General features: G+C 40.4%; 1 protein-coding gene and 1 long non-coding RNA gene across 3 annotated transcripts in view; one reads left to right on the forward strand and one right to left on the reverse strand.

Moving 5' to 3' along the window:
- The window catches only part of LOC149454357 (uncharacterized), a 143,945-nt gene that overhangs the window by 61,014 nt on the left and 60,336 nt on the right, over positions 1-22,595 (forward strand). The window contains exons 3-4 of the long non-coding RNA XR_016314224.1: positions 7,744-7,945; positions 17,059-17,125. This is a non-coding gene — a long non-coding RNA (uncharacterized LOC149454357). The remainder of the gene's footprint in view (positions 1-7,743; positions 7,946-17,058; positions 17,126-22,595) is intronic.
- The window catches only part of CEMIP (cell migration inducing hyaluronidase 1), a 219,752-nt gene that overhangs the window by 18,203 nt on the left and 178,954 nt on the right, over positions 1-22,595 (reverse strand). For both annotated transcript variants that reach the window (XM_089687639.1, XM_089687640.1), the window contains exons 14-24: positions 19,506-19,711; positions 17,364-17,433; positions 16,756-16,884; positions 15,608-15,693; positions 14,793-14,924; positions 12,772-12,807; positions 12,535-12,690; positions 12,268-12,448; positions 7,722-7,937; positions 4,689-4,900; positions 3,959-4,144 (exon numbers count right to left, since the gene is read on the reverse strand). In XM_089687639.1, the coding sequence (XP_089543765.1) occupies positions 3,959-4,144; positions 4,689-4,900; positions 7,722-7,937; positions 12,268-12,448; positions 12,535-12,690; positions 12,772-12,807; positions 14,793-14,924; positions 15,608-15,693; positions 16,756-16,884; positions 17,364-17,433; positions 19,506-19,711 (1,610 nt within the window). The remainder of the gene's footprint in view (positions 1-3,958; positions 4,145-4,688; positions 4,901-7,721; positions 7,938-12,267; positions 12,449-12,534; positions 12,691-12,771; positions 12,808-14,792; positions 14,925-15,607; positions 15,694-16,755; positions 16,885-17,363; positions 17,434-19,505; positions 19,712-22,595) is intronic.

The following is a 22,595-nucleotide window of genomic DNA, read 5'->3' on the forward strand; positions in this document are numbered from 1 at the left end:
TATTAAAATAAGTACAAGGGACTTGACTTGCCTTCATTTGTACAGTCATGGCCAAAAATATTGGTGCCCCTGAATTTCTGTCAGATAATGCACCACTTCGTCCAGAAAATTGTTGTAATTACAAATGTTTAGTCATTCTCATGTTTATTTCTTTTGTTTGTTTTGGTATGACACAAAAAGGTGGAGAAACAAAAGCCAAATCTGACACATTCCATGCAAAACTCCAAAAATGGACCAGACAAAATGATTGGCACCTTCTCAAAATTGTAAGAAATTATTGTGATGCTCCTGTAATTTGTAATTAAACCCACATGTATCAACAGGTGCTGACAATATAGAAATCAAAGATTTGTCTGAGGATTTGAGAACAAAGATTGTGGAAAGCATGGACAATCTCCAGGTTGCAAGTCCATCTCTAGAGAGCTTAAAGTGTTACTAAACCCACAACAGTAAAATCAGTCTGTATATGCAGTAAAGCATGCTAGTTCTACTCACTGGGGTTAATCCTGTGCATTGTGTAAAAAGGCTGTTTGATCATGACTTCTCTGATCCTCCCCTTCTTATCTTCCGATAAGACATATCGTGTGGAGACACTCAGCACATGCTCAGTTTGATGTGCATTGCTAGGTGTGCATTGTAATGTAAAGCGCTGAGAAAACTGTTGGCGCTATATAAATACTGTATAATAATAATTTAATAATAATAGGGTTTTTTTTTCTTGTGAGAGTGCATGTGATCAGCACAGGATCAATCAGCAGACAGAGGTCAGGGGTTCTGCATCCCTAGAGCAAAATTAAAGTTCCTCTTGCAAGCTTTAACATGTGCTCTGCTGGGCACTGATAGAAGTCACAAGACTGTTGTAACTGCTGGTGAGAAAAGTTATTTAGCAGTTTATAGTTACTAAAATAGCTGCATTTTCATGTTCTGTGTACTGTGGGAGACCAGATATAGTGAATGCAGGGTCCTCCGTTTAGTAACACTTTAATGTTCCTGTGTCCACTGCGCACAACATTGTCAAGAAGGTTACAGCCCATGGCAGTGTAGCTAATCTGCCCGGACATGGACGAAAGAGAACAATTGATCAAAGATTGCAAAGAAGGAGCGTTCTAATGGTGGATAAAGAACCTCAATCAACTTCCAGAAAAATTCAAGCTGACCTTCAGGCACAGGGTACAACTGTGTCAGCTTGCACTATATGTCGCCATCTGAAAGAAAAGGGACACTATGGTAGGAGATCCAGGAGGACCCCACTTCTGACATAGAAACATAAAAAAGCCAGATTGGAGTTTGCCAATACTTAAATGAGGAAGCCAAAATCTTTTTAGGAGAATGTGCTGTGGACAGAGGAAACAAAATTACAGCTTTTTGGTAAAGCCCATCATTCTGCTGTTTTCAGAAAAAACAATGAGGCCTTTAGAGAAAAGAATACAGTCCCCACAGTCAAACATGGTGGAGGTTCACTAATGTTTTGGGGTTGCTTTGCTGCTTCAGGCACTGGATATCTTGACTGTGTGCATGGCATTATGAAATCTGAAGACTACCAAAGAATTCTGGTGTGCAATGTAGGGCCCAGTGTCAGAAAGTTAGGTCACCATCAGAGGTCATGGGTCTTACAGCAGGACAAGACCCAAAGCACCAAGAAATGGTTTCGGACAAAGCACTGGAGAGTATACTGAACTGACCAGCAATGAGTCCAAATCTCAATCCCATAGAGCTCCTGTGGAAACATCTCAAAACAGCAGTTGGGAAAAGGAACCCTTCCAATCTCAGAGACCTGGAGCAGTTGGCGATAGAAGAGTGGTCCAAAATTCCAGTAGAGTGATGGAAGAAACTCATTGATAGTTACAGGAAGAGAATGATTTTACTTATTTTTTTCCAAGGGATGTGCTACCAAATATTACTTTGAGGGTGCCAGTAATTTTGTCAAGTCCATTTTAGGGGTTTTGCATGGAATGTGTCAGATTTGGCTTTTTGTTTCTCCACTTTTTCATGTCATACCAATACAAACAAAAGAAATAAACATGGGAATACTGAAACATTTGTAATTGCAAAAATGTTCTGGGCAAAATGGTGCAGTATCTGACAGAAATGCAGGGGTGCCAATATTTTAGGCCAAGACTGTATGTGTCCCTTTTGCTGCTGTCCTCCTTTAGATTAAATCTTCCTGCTCCGATGCCCCCCACCGCCATAATATTCTGGCATGTCAGGAGCTGTCAAAGGCTTTCATCACGAGAGCTTGACTATGCCTGTCCTTTAAGTCCAACTACTTTATTCATAGAAGCTGTATTATAGCTTTTATGAATGGAGGGGGTGTAGCTATCAATCATTCACCCCTCCTCAATTCTTAGATGTTGCTTCATTCATAGAACCTGTAGTATGGCTTCTATGAATGGCACAGCTAGACGGAAATGGTGGGTATAATTGGGCTCTCTTGATGAGAGCCAGTGACAGTCCTTTGCCTGTATTAACCCCTGCTGCACCAGAAGGTTGCGGCGGTGAGGGTGGAGGCATCAGGGGGGGAAGATTTCATCAAATGAGGGACACAATGGTACAGGGACACATACTCTTGAAGGTAAGTAATGTTTATTGGGATGTTATTTTTTTCCGAATTTAGGCTTTAAAACAATTTGGTGAGCCTGCCACGTAGATCCTTCTTCAGTCACTTCCGATTATACATTGACAAGACTCTGCACATCTTCCAGTTGTCCTCCTGCATTGTGGCCATGCCACATGCTCCACCAAAGGAGACTACAAGCATCTGTGGTAATGCACCTTGTATAGCGTGTTTTACTGTTTGTTGTCACCATCAGGAAACTCGCCCTGAGAAAAATGTGCAGCAGTTGCAAGAATCTGTACAAGTAGAGAGGATGTGGAATGCTTAATATACAATAATCTGCAGGGCTAATGTATCCATGTTTAGTGTGGATGGAGGAATTTTGTTCAGCCAAAAGAAGTCTATGCATGTGTGGTCAGTCAGGTAAGACAAAGTGAAGTAAGAAAGTTCCAGCAGACTGATGCAAAGCCTAAAGCTGGAAATACTCAAGCAGAATTTTTCATTTTTAAAACCGTTTGATCGTTTCGACGGCAGTGATGAAAACATTTGCAGAGTGAAAAACTTTTCTTATTTGAACAGATTTCTAATAGTGCTTGTGGTTTAAATTCGGGAAATTACACTCATTCCAAAACTGAATGTTAAAAGCAAAAACTCCGTACTTTAGAACAACATTCGTTAAGCCTTCATATGTACTGAGAATTTTTGTACAAATGTTTGCACAAATGTCTGTTCACAAATTTACAAGTATATGGCATGCTTAAACATTGAGGCTTATTGACTACATGATTTTAGAATGTTTCCAGCAAAGATTATCTGGATTTTCAATTCAATTATTTAGTCATGTGCAAATAAAATAAGTAAACAGGTATTTTCTTTTCACATAATTGGATATTTTGAGTTAAACTTCGTAAAATTTACTGTGTGAACATTCTCATTTTCCTAACCTAAATCTGTTGTTTTTTGGGCTTGTAGCCGTCATTGGAGTAAGATGAACACCAACGCCTTTAGAAAGTAGAGCTTGGTGAACAACAAACTATAATTATTATGGGCAAGTATGTCTGTGTTTAATTTCGTTTGTTAAACCAAAAGAATAAAAAGTATTGGAAAAGAAAATATACTCATTATGAGTGGATCATAGGGAATAAAAGCCCCCTCCCAAGAATAATTAGGCTATGTAAGCTCCTCCCCCATAAAAAAACATTTATACTTTATTTATATTTTTATATTATGTCTCTTAGAATACAATTTGAACAATGTTGTCTACATTCTAATGAAGAGTAGACAGAGGAAGGTTTAACAAACGTTTGCGGTTTTCTGTATTTGTTCCCATTTGCAAACATCACATTAGTCTTGATTTTACAATTGCTTTAGCATTGTTTGTCCATCTTGTGTGAGACCACATACCCAGCTTCCTCATCCCAGTAATAATATCCCCTGCCGGGGTAACCTTGGTGCACTTTGTCCATTTGGAAGGTTCGTACAAAGGTTCCTGTCTTGTACGTTTGCTTCGTAAGCCGATTGTGAATGTCTGAGAGGATGGAAAATGTTGTCCCTTTAGGATAACAAAATCCTATTTGAATCCAGTCATTCCTAAAATAGGAGAATCATGAGTTACCACAAGTAATAGGAACTTGACATCAAATTTCCTAAGAAATCAAGTGGCCAAGAAAAATATTACATTTTGAGATGGCTATTTTTTCCTGGCTCAAAGCACATTGCAAAGAGTTCGAGCAAAAACATTTCAATTAACTGAAGGAAATCGTTTTCTAGTGCCGGGAATACAAATAATAACACCACAAAGAGCATTTCGGGTTAGATGTTTTATCTTTTGAATTTTATTTCATGTATTATTTGCAATGTAGAAACATTAAATGGTGATTAATGGACTGTTGGCAAAAGATGACTGTATCGAGTCTGACAGTCTCTAGAGAACAGTATATCAGAGAAGTAGCCATAACAGCACAGAAGGGAATAGTTTTGTGCTACTTTAATAAGGGCATGTTATATCATGAACTCTGTTTGTTCTACTTTTCCAAATGGGTCTGCTGAACAGATGTTATAATTGGCTCTCTGGGCCCATATTAGATGATGAGCTTCTAAGGCCACCTAATTTTAAGACAAAAGCATGACCTACCTTTGAAAGTTAATAAGCCAAACAGTCAGCTCCTCAGGGGCGGTCTTATCCCAGTGCACTGTGTAACCTTTTTGCAAGGTGATTACTGGCTGGTATTGCTGATAGTGATTACTTTTCCCCAAAGCTCCTTCTAAATATTGTGGATTATCAGGATACTCATCTTTAATAATTGCCATTCCAGCATCAGCTGGTCTTCGAGCCTGGATGTAAATCTGCAAGGAGTGAAATATCATTAGGAGTTCATACACTGGGGCGAGTAACACAAAAGCAGTGGAAACTGTTATCACGAGTGGTTCCTATGGATTCAAGGACAGTAAAGCATGATGACCATTTTCTGACTATAAGTTTACAGCTTACATGGTTCATGATTCCTATTTGTTTAGTAAAACACAAAAGCCCCTATTATGGTTGTAGACATCATCAAATACCAGCAAAAATTTTTTTATCAAGCTTGCTAGATATTTACAAATTTTAATATATTGTGTTATATTTTAAAATTTGTCTACTTTCCAGTTTTCAATACTTACACTACATTCATACCAATTTATGAGTGCATACTATTAAAGTGATTGTAAAGTCAATTTTTTTAAATTAAAACAATAAACAGGTTTATACTTACCTGTTGTGCGCAATGGTATTGGCCACTTACCTCCTCTTGTGGAGTCCCCAGCCAGCACTCTCCACTCTTCCTCTTCTGTGTGTGCCCCCATAGCAAAAATAATGGGTAAGGGCAATGCTACTAATTAGAAAAAATATAAAAGTGCAATACAAAGTTGTATATAACCCCCTTATGTAACCAATGCTGAATAAAGTTCTAAATGCAAAAAACTTTAAGAAATGAATTAATATAACCTTACATATGGTTCTGTATACATTAATCACACATATAAAGTACAAAATAATCCATGAGAGTGCTGAAATAAAATTATGTTGCATTCATTTCAGTTTTTAATGTAATCCAAACATAAAGTGCATGAAAAACTATGTAATAGTAAGTAAGTGTCCACTCAGAATTCAAATGTGCTTGGTTTATCCATTCAGTGCTGAACATCCGGCACCAATTGATAAACAAAGCACATTTGAATTTTGGAATTCTGAGTGGACACTTATTTACTATTACATAGTTTTTCATGTACTTTATGCACTGAAATTAACTTTGCATAATTTTATTTCAGCACTTTATAGGTATGATTAGCCCCCCCAGGGCTCTGTCCTTGGACCCCTTCTCTTCTCCATCTACACCTCCTCCCTTGGCAAACTCATACACTCCCACGGCTTCAACTACCACCTCTATGCTGATGATACTCAAATCTACCTATCCACCCCTCACCTCACCCCCACATTCTCCGCCCGCATCACTCACCTCCTAAACGACATCTCTGACTGGATGTCGCTCCATTTCCTCAAACTCAACCTCTCCAAAACCGAGCTTCTCGTCTTTCCCCCTTCCCGTGCCCCCCCCCCCATCCTTTCCATCACTACCAACAACACCACCATCAATCCCGCCCAGCAAGCCAAGGTCCTTGGCGTCATTCTGGACTCAAACCTTTCCTTCCAACCTCATGTCAAATCTCTCACAAACACATGCAGACTCCACCTCCGCAATATCGCCAAAATACGCTCCTTCCTTACCCCAGACACCACTAAACTACTCGTTCACTCCCTGATTATCTCACGCCTTGACTACTGCAACTCCCTCCTCATCGGCCTACCCCAGTGCAAACTCTCCCCGCTTCAGACCATCCTGAACTCAGCGGCCAGACTCATCCACCTCACCAGCCGCTCCACCTCTGCCACCCCCCTCTGCCTCTCCCTCCACTGGCTCCCCATTGCCCAACGCATTAAATTCAAATTGCTCACCCTGACCTATAAGGCCATTCACAACACTGCCCCTAACTACCTCACCAACCTTATCACCAAGTACCACCCTACCCGTACCCTTCGCTCCTCACAGGACCTCCTTCTATCCTGCTCCCTGGTCTCCTCCTCCCACGCACGACTGCAAGACTTCTCCAGGTCCTCCCCCATCCTCTGGAACTCACTACCCCAATCCATCAGACTGTCACCTTCCCTCCTCACCTTCAGGCGCTCCCTGAAAACCCACCTCTTCAGGGAAGCCTACCCCACCCTCACCTAACAGCTGCTGCCCTTCCCTCCTCCTACCACTCCATCCCCCACAGCCGTTTCCTCCTGTACCTCTACCCCCTCCCTCCTAGATTGTAAGCTCGAAAGAGTAGGGCCCTCTAACCCCTTGTGTGCTGTTTGATGTTACTGTACTATTTCATGTATTGTCCCCCCCTCTATTGTACAGAGCTGAGCAAACCCTTTGGCGCTATATAAACTCGATAAATAAATAATAATAATAATGATTAATGTATACAGATCCATATGTAAGGTTTTATTCACATAAAGTTTTTTGCACTTGGTTCTTTATTCAGAACTGGTTACATAAGAGGATTATACATAATATTTTATTGTACTTTTAAATTTATTCTAATTAGTAGTGCTGCCCTTACCCATTATATATGTTGATGTAGTTTCACAATTAGAAGTAGCTGCTTTTAAAAAAAGATGTTAGGTGTTTGTGGTGCAGGTGTTTTAAATAACATTTTTCCCCATAGCAAGCTGCTATGGGCCCGAAGCGGGCTGTTTCCATCCATAGACACACAGCATGGCTTGGCCCCTCCCCCCTTCTTCTTCACAGGATTTGACTGACAGCAAAGCCTGTTAGAACTGAGAGGAAGGGGAGAGAAGACCTGCAGCCGGGCACAGAGGTGGATTGATAAAGGACTCAGGTAAGTGATTGGGAGGGGGGAAACTAGTACTGGAAGATTTGTTTTTTTTTACCTTAATGCAGAGAATGCATTACGGTAAAAAAAAAAAACTTTAGAGTTTACAACCACTTTAAATGTTGTATTTCTTAAATAATTTGTGATTTTCCTCATTATACTTAAAACATTCTAGTACAAATAGTTTGGTTGCACTGTTTTATTCATTAGGCCAAACTATGTTGATAATGCTAGTGGTACTTACCTGTGCATAATTTCCACTGCAGATGGCTCCCTTCCAGTCTGGGACGTCCAAACAGCCAGGATTTCTCAACAGCCAGTTATCATCCTTCACCAAAAATGCCCCTGGATATTCTGACACCGAGCCATCTACATCATGAAAAACTGTGGTCTTGTCCCCATCCATATTCATTTGATTAAACCATGGGCCAGGTTCACCGAAGAAAACTCTGGAGGACATCTGAAATGGTGGGACTTTTAGTAATTACACATTCTAAATTTCTTAGGTCAGGCAAATCAGATATTGTAAGGTGAAAAGGAATTAACTTTGTAGGCAACATTTACTATTTGTTCCCTCTTGCTTCTCCAATTTTTGAAGTACCTGAACTATGAACCCAGCTTTCATGCCTAGAACATAGAGGGACTGTAAGGCTGGGTTAGCAAGGGAGAATGTCACCAGCACACCGAGGATCACCAACATGGGTTCAAAAGTTTTAATGAAACGTTGCCTTGCTGTAACTATGTGATCATTCATTAAAACTTTTGGACCCATATTGGTGTTCCTCTGTGTGCTGGTGACATTCTCCTTTGCTGATTCTGTTCGGTTCCAGCTGACGGTCACTGCAGCACCCACTTATACACACAGCCATTTTTAACAGGAATGTGTGCGTTTGGATTGTACGCTTGCATTCTGTAAGGCTGGGTTCACACATCATAGTGGATCGCTTTTCAGAGCATGGCTAAACAGCAAAGCAACACTGTCAGGCATTCCTGCTGCATTCTGCATGAATCCCAACATGTTTTGCTTATCAGGCTTCCCCAGGCGATACAGTCTATAAAACTGAAGGAACTGAGAAAAAGATAATCAATGCCTCATAACATATGTATTTTGTTGCAACACACTATGTAGTGTAGTCTTTATCCCCTGAGGAAGCCAGATAGGCGAAGCATGTTGGGATTCATCACACCTTGTGTGTGTATGTGTGTGTATATATATATATAAATAAAATTCAGAACTATCATGTGTGAGATTTATCCGCATTGAAATCTCCAACTTTTTTCTTTAATTGTTTTTTGAACTTTATACATGCAATACATTTTGATGGTTTTATCTAGAAGTATGTGTCACATTGAATGACTGTGCACCCATAAAGTCCCATTTCTTGAAGAGTGTATTTTTCATCCTTCCTTTCGTGTATACTAAAAGATGTAGTTTAGTGGCAGTGTCTAGCATTCCCTGACATGTCATCAGACAGAGACTGTACTTGTGTAATATCATTCAGACTTGGCCTGAAGATTTGGCTGCAACAGCAGTCTCTTTCAAATAAATGCTTCCTTGTCATTTGGCACCATCAGTCACAGACCTGACACATTTCTATCCAAAGAAAAAAACGGCAGAAAATAGATATTAACAAATCTTAACCTTTACGCTCCATTATACTAAAACAATCTGCATGCATGTGTAAAGTATAGGCACTATAGAGCCATAGAGGCCAGTGCAGATACTACAGGGCACAAGGGGCATGGGAGTTGCTCCAAATCTAAAAAGGAATTGTGAAAATTAAACTAATTGGCTTTTACTGCAATAATTTTCTCACAATGAACATTCACTATGATCCCTAGCTTAGGAGTTAAAAAGTGCAGACTACTTTTTTGTACATTGACCACACAGTGAGCCCTCTACTCCTATCAACCTAGTTCCAGCCAGGGCTTTTTTTCAACGAGAACGCGTAGGAACGCAGTTCCAACACTTCCAGCAGTGAATTAATGTAATGACAAGGAGTGCTGGAGGGGCTTGATGATGGCTGCTGGGGATCTGTTGTCACTGGAGGGGATCTGTTTTTGCATTGTGGAGGTATATTGTTGCTAGAAAGGGATCTATTGTTGCTGAGAGGTCAATTGTTGCCGGAAGAGATCTACCATTGAGGAAGGGGTCTATTGTTGCTTGCTGATGGAGATTATTGTTGCTGGGGTGGTATTTATTTGTGGGGGTCAATTGTTGCTGGGGGAATCTTTTGCTGTTGGCTGCAGGGCATCTATTTTACTGCTTTTCTTGTTATAATTGGAAAATTCTATACAAAATGATACTTGGCTCTGTATTCTCTAAAAGGAGCAGTACTGGGAGGCGGGTAGGGGCTGGAATCAAGGGGCCATGCTCGGAAGTAAGGGGGTGGAAACAAGGGGTGACTCAGAAGGAGGGAGTTCTTGCACCTATTCTCTGAGGAAAAAAAGCCCTGGTTCCAGCCGATCACAAATAAGAAGCTCCTCTGGTTTGGTACACAGCACAACAGCAACTCATGAGAAGAAAGCTAAATTTCTAGTTATCATGAATATTGTGGAGTAACTCGTTCAGACTGCCTGGTTACCCATATTAAGCAGTATAAAAAAGATCCCTATAGAGAAGTGGTGTATTATGGGCCATCCTGCTCTGATTATCAGTGTTTAGTGGGTGCATATTCCCCTGAAATTTATGGGAGCCCCATTAAAATTCTGCTCTGGAGCCATGCAGTTTATAGTAACATCTAAAGCTTGTGTTCTTGAGAAGCCCATATGCCCCCATGCCTCTTTGTCAGAACTAGAAACTAACACAGATATTGAAATATTTTCTTTATATTTTCATTGTAACATCTGAGACAGTGTCACATTTTGCAATTTTAGGATTATTGTACAAATCCATAGGGATTGGGAGTGTATATCCATAGTGGGCACTATAGACAACTTCACACAAAATTGGATAGTCATAGATCTAGTGAACAGTTTCAAACAAACTCAGGCATGTCATGCAGTACATCATATGTCTTAAAATTGGGTTCATGTCAGACACACATATACATTTTTCATAAAAAATATTCTGTTAAGATTTTAACAATAGTGTAGGAAGTGTATGAATATTTCATTATTATACTTCTAGCAAATAGATGGAATTCTGTGCTTTTTTTTTCATGTCTACTACTAGCAGTTTCTCTAAAAACACAGCGTTCACAGAGTTCAAAAGCTTAAATTTGGATTTACATAGCTGAAAAGTGACTTTTTCCTCCTTCATCCCAGCCCCCCACTTACACTTTTCAGATTGAATTGGACAGAGTAAACAGCTACTGTTCTCTCTCTTCAAAACCAATTTGTTATTTTTTTTAATTGTTTTAAATACAAATTAAAAAAAAAACATTCTCCTAAAATGTACAAACTTAAAAAAAAAAACAATTTACCCAAAACAAATATAAATGTATATATGTGTAGTTTCATTTAAAAAAGTCAGAAAGCATATTACAATGAAGATGTTCATGTGTTGTTTCCAGCCACCAGGCTGTGGCCCACCATTGGGCTATGGCCACCCTACTTCTGTGCTTCAACCAGTTGCTTACCTCTAACCTCCCACAGTGGCTTCCAGCTCCAACAGTGCCACCAAACCTCCCATAGTGGTCTGCAGTGCTGCTCAATCTACCACAGTGCCCCCAGGTTCCCTGAAAGCTTTCAACTCCAACAGTTCCCCCTAACTTGCTGTAGAGCCTCAGGTTCCCTCATAGTACCCCTAGCTTCCAACAGTGTCCCACAGTACCCCCTTGTTTTTGCAGTGCACACCAGTCTCCAACAGTGTACTGGCAAAGCTCCCAGCCTGCTGGAGATATCTCCAGACCCCAGGAACATCATTACCTAAAGGGCCACCAAGTCTGCTGTAGAATCCCCTTACCCTCTCCAAATCCCCAACCCACCCACAGTAACATCCAGCCCCATCCAGAACCATTAAGCATTTCAATTCATATTTTCCTATATTTTATTGGGAGAGTATAGACTCTTATTTTACTGTTGGGGAATGGAAAGTTTTGGAATAATCTACTGGGCCCTTGTCTCAATAAGGTAGAGAACCACTGGCCTAAAAGACAGATATATTTTATTAGGTTACTTTAGATTTTGCACTGTTCTCATTTTGCCTTTTTACAAAGTAAGTTAAAGAATAAGTTCACCTTTCGTAACATGTTACGCCCATATTGGGAATGTAACGTCTTACAATTGGACCAGCCCCCGTACCCCCCGATCCCGTTGTGACAGCTATCGGGGGATCTTTTCCTCCCTGCTAGCTTTCACAATTTAAAAAAAAAAGTGCGGCTGCGTGGGGATCCGCCTGCTGGGCCGTGTCCCTCATTCTCAGTATTTAGTGAATGGTAAAACTACAAGTCCCAGCAGGCTTTGTGGCTGTCAGCTTGTAGTTTTCAATAAACTACCATGGAGCTCTACAGCGCCATGGTAGTTCATTGAACCTTCCTGTCTGTAAGTATCTGCTTGCCTGTACGGGATGTACGAGCAAGCAGATATACAGACAGGTCAGAAGGAGACCTGTATGGCACCAGCGATCTGCTTTAGAGGCTCCACAAACAAAAAATAATGCTCATTTTTTTATCTGCAAAAAAATGTACATTTATTATTTTTTGTTAAAAAGTGAACTTATCCTTTAATTCTTGTTCCAATGTACAGCCTTAGGCTATGTAATTAAATAGCCTTTAGTACATTACTTTAACTTCATAAGCTGCTAAAGGCATATTAGAAAATCGTGTCACATGGGAGGAGAAACTTACAGGCACATCTTCAAATGTGATTTTAGTCACATTGTTGCTGGGACAGCTTTGCCATGAGTTGTTCAGGCGGAAACCAATTGCGCTGGTGTGTCTTCCCTCCAGAGAGACATATTTGCGAAATGTGCAGTTTTCTACATTGATTGGTCCATCATAGATTTGTATACCCCGAATAGGAAAATTCCTAAATACAAATAAGAAAATGTTAGTCCTTCTAAATTTTGTACTGTAGCTATCGAGTCACAAGTAATTCAGTATTTTAGTACTCACACTCCTCTAGGTAATGTCCTTCCACTGTGATCGAGACCTCCAGGGCCCCATATGAGGTTGTCTGTCATTTCTGTGCCCACATTGTTGCTCTCCCCAACAAATAAGCTATTTTTAATTTCTTGTTTGGATCCATCATCATCGGGAAAGGTCCCTCCACTAGAATAACAATTTATGTAAATGAAAGGCAATAGCGCACTTTTGACTTAACTAATATAGGTAAAATATAAAAATAACTACCTTGCCAGAGTTAGGCTGATGCCATTATCAGAAAATCTGCAGAAAAACAAAAAGCAACAGTTAATAGATGAGAAAAATCATTTTTAAGACTGCAGGCTTGGGACTGGCAGTTCTCGCATTTGTCAGAAGGACTCATCTAAGAGTAAATGAAGACAAGTAGGAGATCCTCAACCCTAAAAGGGACCTTTTAGGCATCTGCAACTTCTGATTTGCTTTGAAAGGCACAATCTTCAAGTGTGTTATCATCATCTTTCTTTCAAAACTTGTATCATTGATTCAAACAAGCAAGTTTGTATAAGATGTCCCAGCACTTTTGTGGATCCATGCTTGTTTCAGGTCAGAGACTAAATAATTAGTGAAGTCAGTAAAGCTGCCCATGCATTGATCAAAATTTGTCCGGTTTAGCAGGGACTGGCTGAATTTCGATCCATGTATGGGCAGGGAGGTTGTACTGAAGTCGATCTACAGATTGACTTCCGTACAGCCACCCTGTCAGATTTTCCCTGCAGCACTGATCAGTGTATTCTGACAGCCGGGAATTCTGCCTGCTGTCAGAATACAACAACTCAGTGGGAAGGATTCCCCCATCCACCTCAAATGTGTGGATGGAGAATCAAGTCATTTATTTTCGTTCAATCTGCTGATTGAAGAAAAAAAAAACATCTATGCATCTATGGACTGCTTTAAGACATAAACTTGCAATTTCTAAAGACAAAAAATCAATGGCAGCTCACATATTTCGATCTTGTCAAGTCTTTTTGATAAAATAGCGAAGTTTACTGTAAAATATATGCTTTTGCAATATGACCTCACAATGGTACTGAGCTGTAGTGGTACCATGAAATAAACTGAATTGTTCCACATTATTAATTTTCTCTGAGCAACCTTTTGTAATACATCCCTATGGATGCAAAGGCTGTTAAAACATCAGTATTAGCCTAGACCGGGTGTCGGCAACCCGCGGCTCCGGAGCCGCATGCGGCTCTTTTTCACCTTTCCTGCGGCTCCGGAGCACACTGCCCACCAGGTGACAGGCAATAGGGTCGGCAAGCCGCGGCTCTTTTAATGCATCTCTTCTATGTGCCGGGCGCCCGCTCCCCTCCCTCCTCCAAACATTGGCTGTCAGGATGTAGGCGGGGCAGCGTGACGAACTCCTCTCCTCTCACAGTCCGCCCTGAAGACCAGAACGGCGCGGGAACACAGCTAGAGGAACGCGCGGAGCAAAGGTAAGTGAATTGACACAGGGGGGATGAATTACTATAGGGGGGATGAATTACTATATGGGGGATGAATTACTATAGGGGGGATGAATTGCTATATGGGGAATGAATTACTATGGGGGGATGAATTACTATATGGGGGATGAATTACTATGGGGAATGAATTACTATATGGGGGATGTATTTTCAGTTTTAAAAATGTTTCTCTCAAAATAAATTTCAATCGTGGTTTTGGTGAGATTTGGCTCAGTTGAAAAAAAAGGTTGCCCACCACTGACCTAAGGCTATGATTGTGATTATGACGATACACTGTGGCCCTGGTTAACCCTTTGCTTACTGGGCCCTTAAACCCCCTTCATGACCAGAGCGCTTTTCGCAATATATGCAGTGTCGGATTTGTTTTAAATGTTGCAATGGTTTTGCGGCTCCCAGTCTTTTTTTCCCTCTCGGAAAGGGGTCCAAGTGGCTCTTTATGTCTTAAAGGTTGCAGACCCCTGGCCTAGACAATTACTGTAGGTTGCTCAAAAGCTTTCCAAGTTGAGAATTTCCTTACAGTAGCCAACCTGCAAATGTGATCTCATCATCTCATCAACAAACCAGAGTCATCTTTAAAATGATTGGTTAACAATATAAGGCAGGAAGTATTTTGACAGGGAACCTCTTTTTTCCAGCTGTTGGCCTCAGTCACATTGTTTGCTGTATTAGAAAATGCCATCTGCCATTGGTTATGGTAGTCGATCTGAATACTTGCACTATAAACAGGAGGCTTAATATCGCAGGCTGTAAAAATTCTAAACTTACTGGCAGCTATCCAGCCAAACATCTCCACCCCGCAGCCAGGCTCCATGGTCCTGGTTCTTGTAAGCAATAAAATGCTGGATTATTGCAGGTACTCTTGGCTTGAGGGGATCAGCATCCTGATGTGGCCCATATCTGTTGAGTAGTTGAAAATGGCATAAACAAATTTCGTGCACAAAGGAAAAGTCGTAGTATGTATGATCTGATATGATTCATGTATTTTTAATAAAGTTTTATTGTTGTAGTTCAAAACAAAAACAGACAGGATTAATGCTTAAAGTGGTGATATGGTACACGCAGTGCTGTAAAGACAACCATTTTTGGGGGTTTTCTAGTATTTCTTTAAAATTTACAAGTATTCTGAAACTGACATTTCATCATTGGTTATTGTTTTTCATTACAACTTTCTTTCACCTAGGTAAATATCAAAACTACTGAGAGGTTAGAAGCTTTGAAATTAGTTATTCTCTTGTACAGTGTAACTGTTAAACTGGTCATAGGAGTAAAATGATGATCAATTATTTTTACAAATGCTCTGGCATCCAAAATGTTACAATTGTGTCTGGAATAGGTGGTGAAAAGAAGTCTTCCAATGGGGACGCTTGTTTTTAGGGACAACTGTCTAATAGAATTCCTCTCACTTACTGTTGTGTCTGTGGGACATGTTAAAAATCTGATAGAGGTTTTAACTACTCTACTGTCCAAAAAGTGAAAAACACCTAAAGGTGCAATTGAACATAACAACATCCCCAGTGTCTACTAACTGGGTAATTTAGTAAGTGTAAGCTTCTTATTCCAATACATAAGTTTTAATTTACCGTGATCCAATCAATGTGAAGATTGGCCTCTTATCCTTATCGCTGGCTTCTGTGGTTTTCACTCCATTATCAATGATCATTCCTGCCTGTTCAAACAAATGGGAAATTAAAATCAATTTCTGATAGGGACCTAAGCATTCCCTAAATGAAATCCTGCTCTTTTTCTAAAACAGTATATCATATCTATTAGTTTTCTTTTTCTATTATATTTGTCTTCTAAAAGAATTTTAAAAAGCATATACAGATTTCTTTTTCTTCTTGTAGTTTCAAAATATTTTCAAGTCTCTACTTTCAGTGCTCATTTTTGTATGAAATGCCAATATTTAGTGGAGTAGGTGAAAAGAGCTTTCATTTCCACCCCAGTGCTCTTACACCTATCCTTCTTGGCATGTGGGCATAGCCTAGTTATACTCTGAATCTGTAATGTCATTATATAAAGAAATACAGAGAGGAGTGTCAGACCATAATGAGATAAGAGTCAAGATAAAAATTGTTGAGAAAATAGTCATAGCCAACAAGTTTTGGGGTAAACGCCATCCCCCCATCATCAGGGCTTCATCAAGATGGACTCAGAGAAACCAGTGACTTCACAGATCTCGATTAGGACCATATTGGAACAGCAATGGAGGATCTGAGTGCATCCACTGGTTTGCCTGAGTCAATTAAATTTTTATCCTGTTTTGAGCCCTGATGATGGGGGAGAGGTGTTGCCCCCAAAATGCATTGGCTGTTTTTAATGTGACTTTTTAATATCAAGAATTAAAATTATCTTCGACTCTTTATCTGATTATAGTCTGATGCTCCTTACCATATTTCTATAGTTTGAGCTACTGTTGGGTGCCCATCGGGGGAAGCCACCTCGCCAGAGTTATTAAACTTGTCTGAAGTTTTCCTTCACGTGTCTACACATGCATGTCTAAAAGTTCCCAGTGTCTTTTTGAGTATGTTGTTCTGGAGATCATTATAGATAGGGAAGGTATAGTATCATGGTGGGCCTTGCCTAAACCTTAAGTTTCAACAAATATGAAAGACAACAGAGTAGAAGAAAGTCACAAACCCACAGACATTTAAAAACTCAATATACAGATATAAAAATAAGTGTATAAATGTACTTCAATAAGAAAGAAAATCTATGAAGTCAAACCCACCCTGTAGTTGGAGTGTGCTCGATTATTATGGAATGTTCCTAAGGGAGTGTGCTCAGAACGTCCCGGGGCATACAATCCCTCAGAGGGCCCTGTCGGTACATGGTGAAAGATGAACCAAAATCCGGTTTCCTGGGAAAAAATAAATCAAAATGTCAAATACTATATATTGTTAAACCTATTATTTACCATATGAATAAACCACACTAGACGTTTCACTAAGATTCTCCAGAAGTGCTTATTTAACATGAAACAGAATGTGTTGGATTATGGCTTCTGTGATATTTTATTTTTTATGTCTTCTAGGTCTATGTGAGGCATTTATATCTTCTCAATGGTCATAAAACAAAGCTTTCCTGGCCTGAATATCAAGGTGAGAATTAGTAAATTTAACGGAGCCTCTAATTATTTAACATGCTTCAGTGAACAAAGCTCAGCGTGAGCTTGTATTGGATTCCAAATGTAAGGTAACTTATAAACTCTTCCAGATGGACTAATAATTTATAGCCACTTTAAATTTACTTTGGGAATAGTGCCTTTTGTATTCCATTGTATGGTTAAAATGAGCTGACAATAAAAAGAAATCCTAAGGCCATCACTAAAGCACTTACTTCGGAGCCAGCAGCAGAGCAGTTGATGAGATTGTTGTTGGGATTGGCTATCCAAAATGTAGACACAGCACTAACGATAAAGATAAAATAACATTACATAAATACAGGATGTTGTGTGATCAGTAGAAATATTTTATCTGGTAGAAGACCTTTCTTCTTGTAAAAAGTAATAATATCTAATTCCCTGACCCCATGTACAAGCAATGACACAACTAGTAGTTAACCATTAAAGGTTTTAAAAGGCTTTGAATATTCAGGCACAGTGATCTTCTCCAGTTTGGTTCCATGTAAGATTAGTTCAGTTTGACTGGGTCTTTTGCTGACCAGTTTGGCCAAATCAAGGAAATTAAAAATAAGGGACCTACTAACAGGATGTTATAAAAAAAATACTCCAGTAAAAAAAAAAAGAAAAAACTGTGTTAATGTTATTGACAAACTTTATCGCATAAGTAAAATTATTTATTTTACCAATAATTATTCTTCAAAACCAAGATCATTGTCTGTGCTTCAGCTCACTATAGTACAAGGTGGTATCAAAAGGTTTCAAGACTAGTTTTGTAACACGCCAACAGATGGCAGCACGAAGCTGCACACACAGTCACAAGGAGCACCAACTTTCATAAGTCCGTGTGCCAGAAGACATTGCCCTGTGTACATTGGGAGCTGTGCAACTGGTGCTATTCTGACTATGTGCATTACCACGTCTGCTATTTCATCATGGACAGCAAGTTAGAACAAAGAGCAAACAAGAAAGTTTGAAACTGGGCAAATATACCACAGAGACATTTGACAATAAGTGTGTTACTGCCAAGTTCATCCCCATGCTGCTGACCCAAGAGCAGAAGGAACACCACATCAAAGTCTGCCAAGAATTCTATCAGCATGCTGTGGGTGACCCATCCTTCATGTTGAGGATCATTATCGGTGACGAAATGTGGGTGTACGGGTTTCACACAGAATTTCATGTTTGCTCTTTGTTTTAACTTGCTATCTCTGATGAAATAGTGGACGTGGTAATGCATGTGGTCAGAATAGCACCAGTTGCACAGCTCGTAATATAGACAGAACAATGTCTTTTGGCACACTAACTTATGAAGGTTGGTGCTCCCTGTGACTGTGTGTGCAGCCTTGTGCTGCCATTTGTTGGTGTGTTACGAAACTAGTCTCTAAACTTTTTGATACCATCTCATACTGAACTCATGGCCAGCCAGCCATGATTCATATAACTTCCTCAAAAAACTCGTAATACTTTTACATGCAACCATGGAAACATGATTTCAATTTAATTTTATTTTCTACAATCCTAAAACACATAAAAATAAAAAAGTGAAACTTGAGGGGCATAATATATTTTTCAGCCATGCTATATTGTAATGTCAATACCTGTATACACCAGCCTTTCTCGACATTTTATTTTTTTTTACCCCAGAGGAGTTCTTCAAATAATTTTCAGGTTTCAAGAAACCCCTGCTAAAATGTATTTATACCTACAGCTCGATCATTACTATGATCATTAGTTTTCAAAAGTTCTAAGTAAAAGAGGTGGCACACAGAGTTTTTGACATCCAGAATAGATAATTTTTAACACTGCTCTATTCGAAAAATGCGTTTTCAGTAATAATCCTAAATATAGATAATAACGATGGCCAAAAAGTGATACGGTGAAAATTGGAGTGCCACGTTACATTGGTGGTCAGTAAAGAAAGACTCCTTACACTAACACGATAAATTAGTGATCCGTGTAGTACTCCTATACACTGGTTGACAGTGTAAAAGTAATGCCTTAGTTCACACTAGTGCAATTCCAGCACAATTGTGACCCCATAAATATGCAAACTGCATCCAAGTTGCACTATATAATTGCACTGAAAGTCAGATCAAAATTGGATTGCAGCTGTTTGAACCTAGCCTTAGAGTGGTAGCCAGTGGAAAGTTGCAGAAGATCAAACCTCCACTGCTCACTCTTCAACAAAAAAACCTAGCAAGCTCTCTAGGAAACCTGGTTGGGGAAAGGTGATATACGCACGAAATCAATAATGATCATAAAGATATAAATCGGTTGCCCTACCACTGCTTGCCATCTCTCCTGTCCAAGACATTGTTATCTGTGTATATGTTTTTCATGGCAGTTTTAGTACATACTTGCAGTCTTGTCTGGGTTTAGCCACATATCCTGGGAAGGAGCCTTCAGTAATAGTTCTGCACATTGTATTGTCTCTGTCAGAAGGTAGTAACGTTCCTGCTTTGATTAGAAGTCCAAGACAGTGGTCAAATGTATTACGCTCTTCAGGACCATCCTCCGTGAAGAAACAGTGACCAAGAGTGTCATAGCCAACCACATCCTTTACCTAAGCAAAAAAGAAGCATGAATACTGCACTGTCTACACTAGATATCACAGATCAACAAAGGCTATACACCCCAACCATTGGTTTTATTAGAACTAGAGGTCAAAAGATGCTTCACTTTTTTCATACATCATTTTTCTCCAAGGCAATCAAGGAGATCAGGCTACTGGCTAAACACACTTTTAATTATCTATAATGAAATCTATGGATAGCCTCACTCCCCTTCCCACCAATAGCTTTGCTCTCTATTCTCCAGAGTTCGATAAAATTGCAAAACAAGTCTCCCCCAGCATCTTCTTGTAGCTGATAGACAGTTATTTCCCACTCTGTGGAGAACTCAGTGCACCCCTTCCTTGGTCCTGTGGCTGCATTTGGTAAATGCATTTGACGTTAGAAAAATTATTTTCCCAGTGGACCATCTGGATTTTCTGTTTTTCATCAGAGGCCCTAAAGTGCAGATTACACACATCATAGACATGTCAAATGATATTTTGTTTCCTTTATTTACATTTCCATTCATGCCCCCCCCCCCCCTCCTTCCTCCTCCTGCCTTTGCACCCCCTTGCATCGCTAAGTATGCCTCCCTAGGTCTGCTATCTCATTGTCCTCTTAGCAACTCCATAACTGTTTCCTTTTTTTTTTTTAATTTGCTCTTTTTTTGCCTTATGCTCTAATACTGCAATTGTTCATTTAAGAAATTAAGTTGGTACAGTACTTATATAAAAGAACAATATTTTCATGTTGTTCATGTTATTGGTCCAAATTGGCATCCACTACAGTCTGGCTTCTGCCCTACTCAAAATCACTAACAACCTGCTAACCGCCAAAGCTAATGGCCACTACTCAGTCCTCTTACTCCTTGACCTCTCCGTGGCCTTCGACACAGTTGACCAACCCCTCCTCCCTAATAAACTACACTCCCTATGCATCAGAGACTCCGCTCTCTCCTGGCTCTCCTCCTATCTATCCCAACGCTCCTTCAGTGTTACCTATAACGCTACCACCTCCCCCTCTCTTCCCCTCTCTGTTGGGGTCCCCCAAGGCTCTGTCCTCGGGCCCCTTCTCTTCTCCATCTACACCTCCTCCTTCGGCAAACTGATACACTCCCACGGCTTCAAATACCACCTCTATGCCGATGACACGCAAATTTACCTCTCCACCCCTCACCTCACCCCTTCAGTCTCTGCCCGTATCACCCACCTGCTGAACGACATATCAGAAAGGATGTCGCTCCAGTTCCTCAAACTGAACCTTTCCAAAACCGAGCTCCTAATCTTCCCCCCAGTCCGCACCCCCCTCCCCCACCCTCTCCATCACGACCAACAAGACCACCATCAGTCCCACCCTGCAAGCCAAAGTCCTAGGTGTCACTCTAGACTCAAACCTGTCCTTCCAACCCCATGTCCAATCGTTGGCAAACTCATGCAGGCTCCACCTCCGCAACATCTCCAAAATACGTTCGTTCCTAACCCCAGACACTACTAAACAACTCGTTCACTCCCTCATTATTTCACGTCTGGACTACTGCAACTCCCTTCTCACCGCCCTACCTCATCACAGACTATCCCCGCTTCAGTCTATCCTGAACTCAGCGGCCAGACTCATCCACCTTACCAACCGCTCCGCTTCTGCCTCCCCCCTCTGTCATTCCCTCCACTGGCTCCCGATTGCCCAGCGCATTGAATTCAAACTACTAACACTGACATACAAAGCCATTCACAACGCTGCCCCAAACTACCTCACCGACCTGATACCCAAATACCACCCAACCCGTAATCTTTGCTCCTCACAAGAACTCCTACATTCTAGCTCCCTGGTCTCCAACTCCCACGCCCGACTGCAGGACTTCTCCAGGACTTCCCCCATCCTCTGGAACTCACTACCCCAATCCATCAGACTGTCACGTACCCTCCTCACCTTTAGGCGCACCCTGAAAACCCATCTCTTCAGGGAAGCCTACCCCACCCTCACCTAACAGCCAAACTCCTCCACTCTTCCTACCACTCCATCCCCCATAGCCACTTCCTCCTGTACCACTTTCCCCTCCCTCCTAGATTGTAAGCTCGAAAGAGCAGGGCCCTCGAACCCCTCGTGTTCTGTTTTGTTACTGTATTGTCTCATGTTCTGTCCCCCACTATAATGTACAGCGCAGAGCAAACCTTTTGGGCACTATATAAATACTGTATAATAATAATCCTTGGACATGCTTTTACGTTGCCAATTCTTTTTTAAGTACTTTTGTTTTTTTAAATTATTTTTTGTAAGTTTTTGTGTCCCTTACTTTTGTAAACCTTTCTTTAATAATAACAATAAAATATATTTAACCTTAAACACAATTTAAATTAATGGATTGATGCTTTAGTTAAGGAAAAGCTTCTTCAGTTCTTGTGCTTTCACAAACAACAATCTGAACTGCCATTGGCAACTAGGTTTGAATGGTGCAAGCTGTCTTCCTATCCATACTACATTTACTGTCTAGTGCTGTGCTGGAACAAATACAGAGCTCAAGAGTTCTTGGCTTCACTGGCTACATACCTTTTCTACATTGATTGTCTAGATAAAGCAAGGATAAGCATGACAGCCAAAGTAGCGAATGGTAGCTTCCAAATATCTATTCTGACAGGTTTTCTTTTCTTTAAAGTGTGCAATATGAAGGCTGAGGCCACACTTCACAGTTTAACACGCACTGAGCTGTTGGTGTACGGCACCTTCAAACTGCACACTTAAGTATGCCTTTGGATGACCATTTGTGATAGCACTTCTTCAAAGTAATGGATCACCCAAGCACCTTTGCTGGCTCTCAGAGTGGATTTGGAGCGTGCCAGCTTATAATATCAGAAACCCAAAAGGTATTATAATTTAATTATTTCATGCTAATATACACAG

This window comes from Staurois parvus, unplaced genomic scaffold (genome assembly GCF_062004578.1).
Source record: "Staurois parvus isolate SC_StPar_1 unplaced genomic scaffold, SC_StPar_1.0 ptg000432l, whole genome shotgun sequence".
NCBI classification, from domain to species: domain Eukaryota; kingdom Metazoa; phylum Chordata; class Amphibia; order Anura; family Ranidae; genus Staurois; species Staurois parvus.